This window comes from Neospora caninum, chromosome XII, assembly GCF_000208865.1.
Source record: "Neospora caninum Liverpool complete genome, chromosome XII".
Lineage (NCBI taxonomy): Eukaryota > Apicomplexa > Conoidasida > Eucoccidiorida > Sarcocystidae > Neospora > Neospora caninum.
The window spans coordinates 3775777-3788225 of record NC_018398.1 but is presented as its reverse complement, the minus strand read 5'-3'; the positions used below and the strand labels follow the sequence as shown (position 1 = coordinate 3788225).

General features: G+C 55.1%; 2 protein-coding genes across 2 annotated transcripts; one reads left to right on the top strand and one right to left on the bottom strand.

Moving 5' to 3' along the window:
- Window positions 1-1800: 1800 nt before the first annotated feature.
- Window positions 1801-5861, bottom strand: NCLIV_064990 (putative methionine aminopeptidase; the record flags this gene model as incomplete). Its single annotated transcript, XM_003886050.1, has 7 exons — window positions 1801-2034; window positions 2383-2473; window positions 3076-3140; window positions 3371-3533; window positions 4113-4327; window positions 4776-4953; window positions 5536-5861. The coding sequence occupies 7 exons, from the start codon at window positions 5859-5861 to the stop codon at window positions 1801-1803; spliced, it is 1272 nt and encodes a 423-aa protein (XP_003886099.1).
- Window positions 5862-7991: 2130 nt separating this feature from the next.
- Window positions 7992-11751, top strand: NCLIV_064980 (putative membrane transporter PFB0275w; the record flags this gene model as incomplete). Its single annotated transcript, XM_003886049.1, has 4 exons — window positions 7992-8948; window positions 9415-9636; window positions 10205-10600; window positions 11125-11751. The coding sequence occupies 4 exons, from the start codon at window positions 7992-7994 to the stop codon at window positions 11749-11751; spliced, it is 2202 nt and encodes a 733-aa protein (XP_003886098.1).
- Between the last annotated feature and the right edge of the window lie 698 nt (window positions 11752-12449).

Sequence of the window (12449 nt, the reverse complement as noted above, 5' to 3'; positions counted from 1 at the left end):
GAGAAAGGAAGAGAGAGAGGTGGACTTCCAGAGCGGCGAAGCTGAGCCAGAGAGAGAGCGACGGGAGAACGGAGCGAAGGCGACCGGCTCTTTTTCAACTCCTGCGTTCTCTTGGTTGCTCCGCATGGCTGTGACTCTGTTCGTTTCGTTTCCTTTTCCATCTTTTGAGCATGTCCACACCGCAGCGTCGTCCACGGGCCACGCAGCCAATGCACTTCTTGTTCAGAATGCAGTTTTCCCGCCTTCTTACGGGCTCCGTTCTCCGTTCCGTGAACGTTTTGAACCCGACTAAAAACAGGTTTTCCAGGAGGTGCTGTCGATGTGGGATCCGGATGAATGTCAAGGTGCGTGTTTCGCAGGTTCTGTTTCCGTCCTTCTCGTCAGCCTTTTGCCGCGCTTCCGGTCTTGGTGTTCTGCGCTCCTCTTTCCTTGCTCTCTCGTCCCCGTTCGGACTCGCTAACGTTGCCAGATTGTCGAAAGAATGTGGTTCGTTGTGAACTGTTCGTCGAAATTCTCAATCTCGCTGGTTCTCGAAATGCACTGAGGGGTAGCTGCCACAAATGTATTTAAAACGGGCTCTCCCACTCAGCCCCCATCCCCCCCCGCCGCCTTTCCCTGGGGCCTTCCCAGCCTGGATCCTCGCCTCCGTTTAGGGTTGTGTGTCCCGCTGGCCTGTCTATATGTCCGATTCGAATCCGGTGAACACGGCCATTAAGATCGAAACGTGAGACAGGATTGGTTCTGAGCGACTTCTGAGGAGATTCAGTAGTTGTCTGACTGGCGTTGCGAACCTGGATCTGCGAGAGGGAGGACGACAAAGGGACAGGCGAAAAGACCGCACCCGCTTGCTGTCGCTTTCCGCGCTCTCTCCTTTTTCGACAGAGACTGCGCGCTGGCCGTGCATACACCGCGCGGCGCGAGAGCGACTGGACGCGTATCCAGAGCACGTTGAGCTCCGCCCGATCCACCGGCGGAAAGTTGGAAGATCTGCCGAAATCTTGTCGACTGGCGAAGAGAGCGTGCACGGAAGACACGAGAGAGGAGACGGAGAGGCTCCACAGCCGTTGACAGAGGCACACACGCAAGCACTCTCTGCATCTCCCGTCTAGTCGGGTCATGGAAAAACGCACACAAAATCTCCTCGTAGCATTATGGCGTTTCGCCACATCCCGCCGCGCTTCGAAAAGGGAACTGCCTTGCGCATATAAATATATATATATATATATATGCATACATACAGGAATATAGAGAAATATATATGGAAATGGATGAATATGTCTGACTGGCAAGAGAGATATTCGCTGCGGTTTTCCCACGTGAATGACGGGTCTCGTCCTGGTTCCGGCACTCTCCGTTTCTTCCTTTTTCCACAAAAAGAGTCCTCCCCGGATTGAGCAAAAAGCCAACACATGCGTGGGCCCTAAACTCCCTCCAATATCTACCGCTTCACACATAAGGACGCATATATATACATATATATACATATATATACATATATATACATATATATATATATATATATATACATACATAGTGAAAAACTCATTTATATATATACATACATATGGATGTATGTGGATACGGGTATACTAATCGCAGTTTATATAAATAGATTCACAGTCTCTAACGTCTTCTTTTCCTTTTCCTGATGTGTCTGCACGTCTTGCGTTCCCACGTCTTCCACCGCGTGACTGTGCGATACTTCTCTTTCGATTCTGGTCTGGCGTTGTGGTTTCATTCTCCCCCGCCCGCGAAGTGTCTTCTCGGCAGTCGTCTCGTTGTTGTTCCGCCAACCCTCTTCTAAGGATGATCGTAGCCTGCGGTGTCGAAGTCAAGGGATGGCGACGAGGGAAGTCTCTTTGTGAGGATTTCCACTCCCTCTTCTGTGACGAGAAGCGTGTGCTCGAACTGCGCCGACCGCTGGCCGTCGACGGTGCATGCAGTCCAGTTATCCGGCCATAAAACGTCTCCAGACTTGCCCAAGTTGATCATCGGCTCTATCGTAAAGACGTGTCCAGGCTTCATCACCCCGATCTGGCCATACCGCAAAGACAAGGGAACAAAACATGCAAAGAAAGACGGAAGGAGAAGAGACAGGAACACCTCAGGAGCCGTTCTGGCTATTCAGACCCGATGCGCCGGAGAGCGAGAACAAGGCGGAGAGCGAGAACGAGCCAGAGCGGGGAAGATAGATAGAGGGGGAGATAGATAGAAGGGAAGATAGATAGAGGGGGAGATAGATAGAGGCGACGATAGATAGAGGGGGAGATAGATAGAAGGGAAGATAGATAGAGGGCGAGATAGATAGAGTGGAAGACGGCGAGCGCGCCACCAAGGAGCAAGGCCATTGTCGCGAATGGAGAGGAGAGACGGGTGACTTACTGCTTTGTTTTTTCTGTAGTGCGGAACATTTGGCGTCGTGTGAAACAACTCCCCGATACCGTGACCGCAGTAGGAGCGAACCACCGACAAGCTGAGGTAATTGAACAGGGGAAAAAGATTGAAAGCAGACGAGGACGGGAGAAAAATCGAGCAGGCGTTCGAATGATTCTCGATCCATATTTGAACGACTTAAGACTCCGAACGTATCTTTAGAAGACAAATCCGCCAGTGTGACTGTTGGGTTTGAGAATGAACATAGAACCAACTCAGCAGTTCCTTCCGGGGCTCGAGAGGCAGGCGATACAGAATCTAAGACATCCACCGCATAGCCGGCGATCGAGGAGGCGTCGCCAGAGAAAGAAGCGGAGAGAGCGGTATATCGATAGAAGGGAAAAGGGGGGAAAACGAAACAAACGGAGCTAAACAGAGATGGCGAGAGAGCATTTCGGCGTGAAGTGAAATCTCGACAAAGCAGCATTCGGTGTGTAGATGCGATAGGCGCTAACTCCACTCGGCGCCTCAGCCACAAGTTTAGCAATACATACTATATTAGTTGAAAAAAGGAGGCACGGACGTGACCGTCAAAGCGATTAAAACGTGTACACACTTGAATGGAATTTATTACTTGGTTAACTCCTAACTAAGGCTGAATCGAGCCACACAGTGGGGTCGCCTTTTTCCCTTGAATCTTACTTGTATTTGTCAGCGACGTCGGAAACAATCCGCCCCACTTCGCGGTACATCATACCCGGCCGGCACTGCGGGGAAAACACAAGCGGGGAAAAGTCGCGAACGGAAAAGGCGGGAATCGATAACGCATGGAAAACGTGAGACTCGAGACAGGAGAGAAAGAAACACGACGAGAGGAAAGAAGCGGGCGACGCTCGACCAACAGGCAAACGTGGACACGATAGGACGCAGAATGGCTCTGGTGAGGTGTACATACACCGGCGAGAAGAGCCTATTCGCGTCGCGTGGTGTCCCGCACCTGCTTCACCGCCTCCATGAGACACTCGTAGGCGCCTTTGACGAGGCGTTTGCTGTCTTCATCGACTTTTTCTCCGACGAAGTAGGTTTCATTTAAGTCGCCATGCATGCCCTTAAAGTAAACGGTGATGTCGACGTTCACAATGTCCCCGTCCTGGAGAGGTCTGAAAAGACAACGGGGATGCGAACGCGATCCGATGCCCATACTCTCCGAAACCTCCGTCTCTCCGGCCTCAGAGCATCGGCAAAATATAAAGAAAGATGCACAGATATATACGCATACGTCGGGTTTTGTATATTGAGATAGGGTCTCTCCATAGAGGTATATAAAGATACACGCTCTCTGCACATATGCATATACATCTGGAGATCCAGATATATATATATATATATATATATAGTTATATGCGTGCATATATACATATACATGTCTTGCGGAATTTTCCGTGGCAGAGAAGCACACAAGCTGGCATCTCAGCCTAAATCGCAAAGCCCGCAAGAACGCTTTGTGGTCACCTGCATATACATAAAGGTGTCATGCATTTTACGTAAACGAAAAGGTCTACACCGAGCAAGGCGAGAAACAAAAAGCCAAGTGTCTCGATCCATACAAGGGTATATTTGTTTATAGCCGTGAAGCGTTGTGTATGGGTACGCACGTGAACCTATCTCGCCCATTATAAAGACATATCGACGTAGATGCAGACACGCGTGAGGAGAGAGAAAGCAGAAAACTGCCTTACCGGAAGTCTGGGATGCCGTGGCAGATAACCTCGTTGACCGACGTGCAGCACGACTTTGGAAATTGTTGGTAATTCAGCGGTGAAGGATACGCGCCGTTCTCGACGATGAATGCGTGGACCTTCTCGTCGATTTCCTCCGTAGTGACACCGGGTTTCACCAGGCTGTGCGCGTAGTCGAGTGCGCGTCGGCCTAAGAGGCACGTCTCGCGCAAACGCTGAGACGCAGAGAGGAAGCGGAGAGAGGATTCGAGGAGATCGAGGAAACCACGTACACGGAAAAGGGGAGTCGGCAAAAAGGCGAGAGGGAGAAGGAGAAGACAGAGCCGATGAGGAACGTTCAGAGACACAGAAAAAGAGAAGCCAGACTTGAAATCGCGGGCACAACGCCGACAAATCGAAGGACGTGGTCATCGAGGCCCGAACGCAAAAGCTGACTAAACCGCAAGGGAAAAAACAGACAGAGAACCAGGCTAAAACGCAGAGAAGGCGACGGAGAGGCAGACGAAGAAAGGAAAAGGACGGAGAGAAAGCAATCGAACCAACGAAAAGCTACCCGAGAGTCTGACGTCCTCTACAGCTCCAGACGGATTGCAGAGAGACGATGGACGCATCTTGCAGGTCCGCCCCACACCGCTGCCGGTTTCCGCTGTCTGTACACCTCACCTGAATTTCCTCCTCGGAGTGCACGTGGACGTTGCTCTTCCTCCGGGAGTCGACTTCTGACTGCGGGACGCCGGAGCGCGCGTAGTCGGGCTGCTGGATGTGGGCGGGGACAGTTCGCATGCACTGGACGATCGGCCAAGGCCGCAAAGTCCCCGTGAAGGAGAAGGAGAGGAAGTTCCTGAGGCGAGCGAACAAAGAGAAGATGCAGACGTGGCGCCGAAGCAGCCCGAAAAGGCGAGGATCGCGTGCTGCGCTCTGGGATGTCAACGCCCCTTTCGCCACACCACATTTTGCTCGCAGCCGGAGAAACACGGTGGAAGACTGGGAACAAAACAAAACCCTCTCGAGGCCTCGTGCATGGACGCCGCAGGGACGAGGCTTCTCCAGGCGCGGCACGAGAAGACCTGGGAGCGTCGCGTTGACAGAACGGCGAAGAGACAGGAGAAGGCTGGAGCCGCACGCATCGCCATCTCGCTCGCACGCACCGCCTCACACCGCGACCCGCCCTGACCCCTCAAATTCAAACGTGTGTGCACGCAGATGTATATGATTTCGAATTTATTTATTGAATGACAACGTAGACCTGGCGGGAGAAACAAAGAGTCGCACGCGGTGAGGAGGGCATGCGCCACACGCCAACAGCCCCAGCAGTCATGTTCTGAGCGTCGGTTAGCGCAGCGATAGTCGAACTGCATGCAGACAGGCAGTGAGATCTGTTTCTTAAGAATAGCTGATGTTTAGACAATCTTTGTGGGTCTACCTGAGATGCGCATCGTTGCGCCACGCGTTTCTGTCGTTCGGATCATATTTCGCGAGGTCGGTGCCTGTAGGGCTTTGTTGCTCATGGTTTTTTTGGAGGAGTTTGAAGACGGCGTGGACGTCTTTGTGTTTCTTCCAGTTCTCCTTAAAGCAGCCCTGAGAGCAGAAATAACTCCCCTGGATGCCCAGCTGGACGCATGTCGGGCAGAGAAGCTCGGGCTTCACCAGATTTCCGCAGCCCTCGCAGCGAACTTGGTCCTGCTGAGCACCTGCAGGCGCAGAAGGCGCCGCCGTCGAGGCCGGAGACGATGCAGACTCCGCCATCATCCCGAGGAGACAGAGCAACCGCGTTCGGGAAAGGAACCGAAAAGCGACTAGGAGAGAAAGAAAAGGAGAAGAAGAGAGAAAGAGGGAAGGGGGAGAAGGGAAAACCGAAGAGAGAAAGGAAAAGAGAGACGAAAAGACAGAGAAGAGGTACCCCAAGGCGGCAGAGACAGGAGCGCGGAGGGCGACGGCGACAGCTGAAAACCCCCAGCGGGCGGAAGAACAGAAAAGGGACTAGACGATAGGACGCAGCGAAGGGAGATACGAGAAAGGGAAGCAAAAGGCCGGGAAGGTGAAAGGGAGTGGAAAAATGGAAGGGTCAAGGCAGGGACAGGAGACTGCAGCGCGGACGACGGGTGCCTTTTCTCAGTCGCGACTTTGCCTCTCGAAGGGGGGGACCAGCACCGAACTCAGTGGCCATGCATGTGCAGCATTCAAGGGCACGCAGATGCAAGAAGAGTGGAGGAAATGCTGATACTGCTGATATCCTTATGACTTCGTTCTTCCCTGGTGCTGCGACAGTTGGAGGGTCGCGGCCGACTTGAGGTGTACGTACACCGCGGGGCGGCGGGAGAGTATCTGCTCCAGGAGGGAGAGGAACAGAGGATAATAAGGGTTCGCAGCGGCTGCGCAAAACGCGTTCGTTCTCTCCCTTTCGCCAGGAGAACGTCAAGGAAAAGGTTTCTTCTCGGCACGCCGCAGCGGGCGCAGGACGAAAAGCGAGAAGGCAAAAGACGACGGGGACGCGGCCACATGCAGGCTCGGCGCGAACGGCGAGGAAAGCTGAAGACGGGAGGAAATCGGAAATCTCGTTCTTTCCTCAAATTTCGCGCGGAGGAAAAAGCCTGCGATTCTTCTTCCGGTTGCCTTCGCTTCTTTTTTAGGATTTTCCGCATGCATGCAATTCACCTCCGCGCTCTGCGAGCTGTGAAGCCAGTGATCAACCGACTTTTCGCGCGGATGTCTTCTGCGGAATCGAGAGACGAAAGCGACCAAGGACCACGATGCCGCGGTCCTCAACTCGATGAAAAGTGAGAGAAGGCGAAGGACTGGGATCACTGAGAGAAAAGATATCTTAGGGAAAACGGACCAAGAACAAGGGGGAGAGGGACTCAGACAGAGAGTGACGCAGGAGTGACCGTTCTCGCGTGCGGAGCGTTTGCCTGGGTGTGGAGTTATCGGCGGAGGAACAGGAAAAAGTAGGAAATCTTTGTCGATGGGACGGAGAAGCGGGGAGCAGCGGCGGGGGAAGAGAAGGCCCGACCTGTTCCGTTTTGGTGGAAAGTGAAAAAAGGGGGCGGCGTCTCGGACCCGTTGCTGTCGCCGCCGTTCTCCAAGCCACCGCGAGGCACATCACCCAAACCCAGGCCTTTTCGTCTCTTCCTTCCAAAGCCGCGGTCTGCCATGTCTAAGACCAGAGCTCTTTCTCCGTTCCTCTCCTCTCTTTGTTTGCTCGTCGCTTGCCCTTTCATCTCTTGCACTCGGGCGTGCCTTGTCTATCGTCTCCTTCCGCGGCTCCTGCCGCTCCTTCTCTCCACGTTTCCGTCCCGCCTCACTCCTTTCTTTTTCCTGTCTTCTTTCCGTCTCTCTCCTTCTCTGTCTCTCCGTCCTTCTCTCGTCGTTTCGCGGTGATGCAGCTACACGGAGGTCGCGCGCGGGCGGCTGACCGTTTTCGAAGCCCCTGCAGCAGAATGGCGATGTGCCTCGTTTGTCGCTCCCTTCTCGCGTCCACCATCGCACAGTAAGAACTTCACGCCGACTCTTTCCTCTTCCTCTTCTCTCGCTTTGAGTGCCGCGCACGCCGTGTCCCTTTCTCTCTGTCTCTCCTGTCTCCGCCGCCTGCACTCGCGGCGCGCGCCTTCTTCTCGCCCCTTCCTTTTTTTTTCATTCCTGAGACTGCTCTGTCTCTCCGCCTTTCCTCGCGTCGCCTGCGGTCCCGAGGCCCGCTCGCGCCTCTACCCCGCTCGGCTCTTCGTCTGTCGTCCGCCCAGTTGCCTTCCCATCCCTGTTCCTCGTCTCCATCTTCTCACTCTTCTCTCTCTTCTCTCTTTTCTCTCTCTTCTCTCTTTTCTCTCTCTTCTTTTTCTCGAGTTCGCCCTTCTCCTGTCCCTTCTGCTTCTCTCCTTCCTCGCCATGGCGCCTTCCTCGTCTCCACCGTCTTCGACGCGCTCGTCGTCTCCCCCGGCCTCCACCTTCGGCGCCGCTCGCCTCTCGACAGACAAGCGCCGCGTGGACGCCACGCTGATCGAGCTTCCGCCCGTCGACCCCTCAGCTGTCTCCTCGTCGCTCGTGTCTCTCTCTTCCTACCTCTCTCCGCCCCGCCTGGTGGGGCGCAGTCTCTTCCCCTCTGGAGTCTCCGCCGCCCCCCACCCCGCAGTGACGCTCTTCGACGATGACTTCTCCGACTCTGACGAGTCTCTGGCGGTCGATGCGTCGCCAGTGGCCAACTCGCGGCTGCGGCGCTGCCCAGGCGCCTGTTCGCCTTGCCTCGCTGGGTATACGTACACCGCACGGACCCTCACCGAGGTGGTCCTTCCTCCAGTCACCACGTCCTCCGCCTCGGGCAGGTTCGTTCTCTGCACTTTTCTCTACTCGTTTCTCCACGGCGCGACCGACCAGTTGCTCCCAGCGGCCTACAAGGCTCTCGAGGCGCAACTGAACTTCTCGCCGACAGTCCTCGGCGGGGCCTCGTCGCTCGCACGACTCGCCCACGCCTTCTCCTGTCCCCTCTGGGGTTTGGCAGTCGACGCTCTCAGCGGGTCTCGGCGCCTTCCCGCCTCGTCCGCGGACCGGGAGAGCAGCCGCAACGGCGAGGTTCTCATCCTCCGCGTCTCCTGCATCGGATGGGGTGTATGTACTCTCCTGCTGGCGCTCCTGACCCACGAATGGCAGCTAATGCCGTTCATGCTCGTCTCCGGCGTCTTGATGGCCGTGCTCGGCCCGATTTCACAGAAGATTCTCGGCGAGATGGTTGCGAGCGACAAACGTGGAACTGCGTTCGGAAACATGAGTTTCTTCCAAAGCACTGGCCGAATGCTCGCCTTGATGCTCACGACCGGCCTCTCCGCTGCTGCCTTTGCAGGTGTTGCCGTACGCGCAAAAACGACGAGATAGGAAAAAGGGGGAAAAGCGGATAACGCGGAGGAGATACGGGCTCCAGGAAAAGTGTAGAAAGAGGGGGGGAGGGCTGAGAGAAGAGGGAAAAGACGGAACAGAGAGGACACGAGCGGGACAACGAATGGAGGCATGAGGCAACACGTGAGAGGGCTGTTTCTGCGTCTTTTGGCCTCCGCGACGCGCTTTCCTTTCTGTCGGGTATGTTCGTGTCTTGTCAAATCTCTTCTGTCTTTTGGTCTGCACACGCGATGGCCACTCCCGCTCCTTTTCATCCCCTCCCTCCGTTCTGACCCCCTGTTCTTTTATTTTATTTTTTGCGCCGTCCTCTGTGGCGTCGTGTGGTAAAGCGCCGCCGCGCAGTCGCCAAACCTCTGACCTCTTCTTTCACGAGCGTTCGATTTTTCGATTTTCTCTGCTCTCGTTTGCGCGCGCCTCGCAGGGCTGGCGTCTCGCCTTCGCGCTCGTCGGCTGTCTCTCGATCGTCTTCGGCGCCGCCCTTTCCTGGATGCTTCCTTCTTCCAACTTGTGTTCTCCAAAGGCGCTCTGCGGCGAGCGAACGGGAGACGAAAGCTGGACGGGAAAGGCGCGCAAGCACGCCGCGACTCTCCTCAGTCTCGGCTACGTTTTTCGCACCAGAAGCTTTGGAGTCATGCTGCTCCTGGTACGGTGAATATTCGGAGGGCGCGTTTCTCCGCCTAATTTATCGCGAGACACCCATCCACATCAACACATGCAATGTTTGAAAGTGCGTTTTCCAATGCATATATATACCTATATATACAGACATATACAAATATATACAGGTATATACATAGACATGTATATAGGCGACAGACTGGCTCTACATCCTGTCCTGAGGTCTCCCTGTGGCGAGTCGATGCGACCGAACGGTCTGTTTATACGATCACACATATCTCCACATGCATATATGTGCATATATATATATATATAGATGTGCATATACATGTGTAGATGTACGTAACTGTATGTGTACAAGAGCTGTATGTGTGGACATCCCTCAGGTGTGTGGAGCAGCGTCGACGCTCGTCTTTTATCTGTTTGCGCCTTTACCTCTTTCGTCCTTCTGTCGCCTTCTTTCTCGTATCTCCGCCTTTATTCTCTCTCTGAATCTGCACGCTTCTCTCGTGGCAGGGGAGGTCGGCAGAGTCGCGCAGGTCGGTTTCCCATCGGGTGTTGTCGCTCTGCGTGTTCACCCGTTTCCTTTGCAGGGCGTGCTGAACGGAATGCCGCGGAGCGCCCTGAACTTCATCGTGATGTTTTTCCAGTACTGCGGCCTCGCCGACTGGCAGGCGTCCTTCACCGTCTCCGCTAGCTGGCTCGCCGCGATGTTTGTCGCGCCGTTCGTTGGCCGCCTCGGCGACTCCGTGCACCGGCTCTATCCGAATAAAGGGCGACCGGTGCTTGCGCAGCTGGCGATTCTTACGCGCGCGTTGCTGATGTTTCTCGTCCTCGCCTGCGTGCCGAAACGCGGCAGCAGCTTCCCGCTTTTTCTCGCCCTGTCGACGCTCATCGGCTTCATGGCGGGCTGGCCTGGCGTCGGCGTAAACAGACCGATCCTGACGGAGATTGTGTTGCCCAGACACCGCGCTACCGTCTTCAGTCTGGTGAGGTGTTCGGGCTGTGCAAGGCGCGCAACGGAGCGGGGACGCGTCTTCTTTTCGCCTGCTGCTGGGCCGTGAGGGGGGGGGGCATGCGTGTCGTGTCTCGTGGAAGACGCGTCGCCTTGTTCGGGAGTGAGGACGCGCGCCAGCAGAGAACGGGGCAAAGGAGACAGCGAACGCGATGGAGGAGAGAGCGAAGGAGGTCATCCACCCAGCAAGGGAATGAGAGAGAAAGAAAGAGGCGAGAGCAGAGAGAAGAGAGGAGAGAGAGGAGTCGAGAAGAGAGGAGAGAGAGGAGTCGAGAAGAGAGGAGAGAGAGGAGACGAGCAGAGACGGCTAGGAAGGCGAGACAACGAAAGAGAGAAAGATACGGAGAAAGCGAAGGATAAAGTTAAATGCTGGGAGAGGCAGGTAGAAAGGGGGAACGGAGACGAAGTGTAGGTTAAACACCCGATGTGGACCGGGAACGTTTAGGGGAGGCTTCATGTAAATGTGTGTCTCCTGTTCTTCCACATTTTTTGGTTCAGTTTTCGACGATGGAAAGCGTCGGGTCAGCTCTTCTGGGGGCGCCCGTGGTCGGAATGCTAGCGCAGCAGGCCTTTGGCTACACGAAACCCCTGACAAAGCGCGGTTCGTCTTCCTCCTCGTCCTCGGTTTCTTCGTCGTCGCCGTCTCCATCATCGTTTGTCTCCGAAGGCGCGGTTTCCGACAGCGGCGTGGGTGGTGAGAGTGCGTCGCGAAGCGAAGAAGAATTGAATGCAGAAGCACTGGGACAGGCTCTCGTGTGCACAACCGTGGGTCCATGGCTTGCCTCGGTTGTCGTGTATTTTCTTCTCCACTGGACGTACACCGCAGATCGAGCGGCAGCAAGCAGACGAAGAGAAGCGGAGGAGAGAGAGGCCGAGAGAGACGCGGCGCAGCGAGAGCGTGACACCGCCGTCGAGCTCGGGTGTATGGACACCCGAGAGAGCGACGCAGAGGACGCGGACTTCACGAAGTGGTCTGTGCAGGCAAAGAAGACCGGAATGCTTCGCGAGGGGTACACAGTCGTGGCGACACGGGAGGAAACGGGAGAGGGAGATGAGGGAAGAAACTGGGACGCGGACGAAGGGACGGAGGAGGAGGAAATAGTGCGACGTGAACGGAGAGAGTAGAGTAGAGAGCGAGGCGGTCAAGACCAGAGAGCAGAAAGGGAAAAGGCCGCAAGGAGAATAGAGGAAGGCATGCAGATTCCACGCGCTCTCTCGCCCCAGCGAGTTGTGTAGGAAATTTGGGCGTCTCTTCATGTTGGCATTCAAAACGGTGCGTAGGCACTGTTTTTGAGGAACCGACTCTCAAAGGAATCTCTTTGGTTGTCGACAACAACAACAACCACCGGTTTTCGCCGTCTCAGGTTATGCCCGTGTCTGTCTACGTCTGTGCAAGGTTACAGAGAGGTAGAAAGCCATGTGCGTCTGAAAACAGTGGAATCGAGTATCTGAACGCATGCATGGGTGCATGCACTTGTTCCGGTGGGTGTAACGGCACAGACCTGGGCTGGTCGTGCCTTTGATGTGAGGCATGTCTCTCTTCGTCTGAGATGTCTCGCGCGTGAGGTGATAGAGCCACACGGATGACCGTTCCGGCTGTATTGAATGCTGCGCATGCAGTGAGGCGTGCACGTTTGTGCGCCTGGTGCTTTGTTTGTCGTGGCGCGGTAGGACGGAAGCACTGCCTTGCCTCGGTGTGCTGGGACTCTGTGGGCAGCCTCGCAGGCGTCTTGTTAAAGATCCTAAAATGCACGAAATGCGAGAGAGATCTACAGGAGACGAAAGAAGCTGCAAAAGATGCAGACGATTTACGGCTACCACAG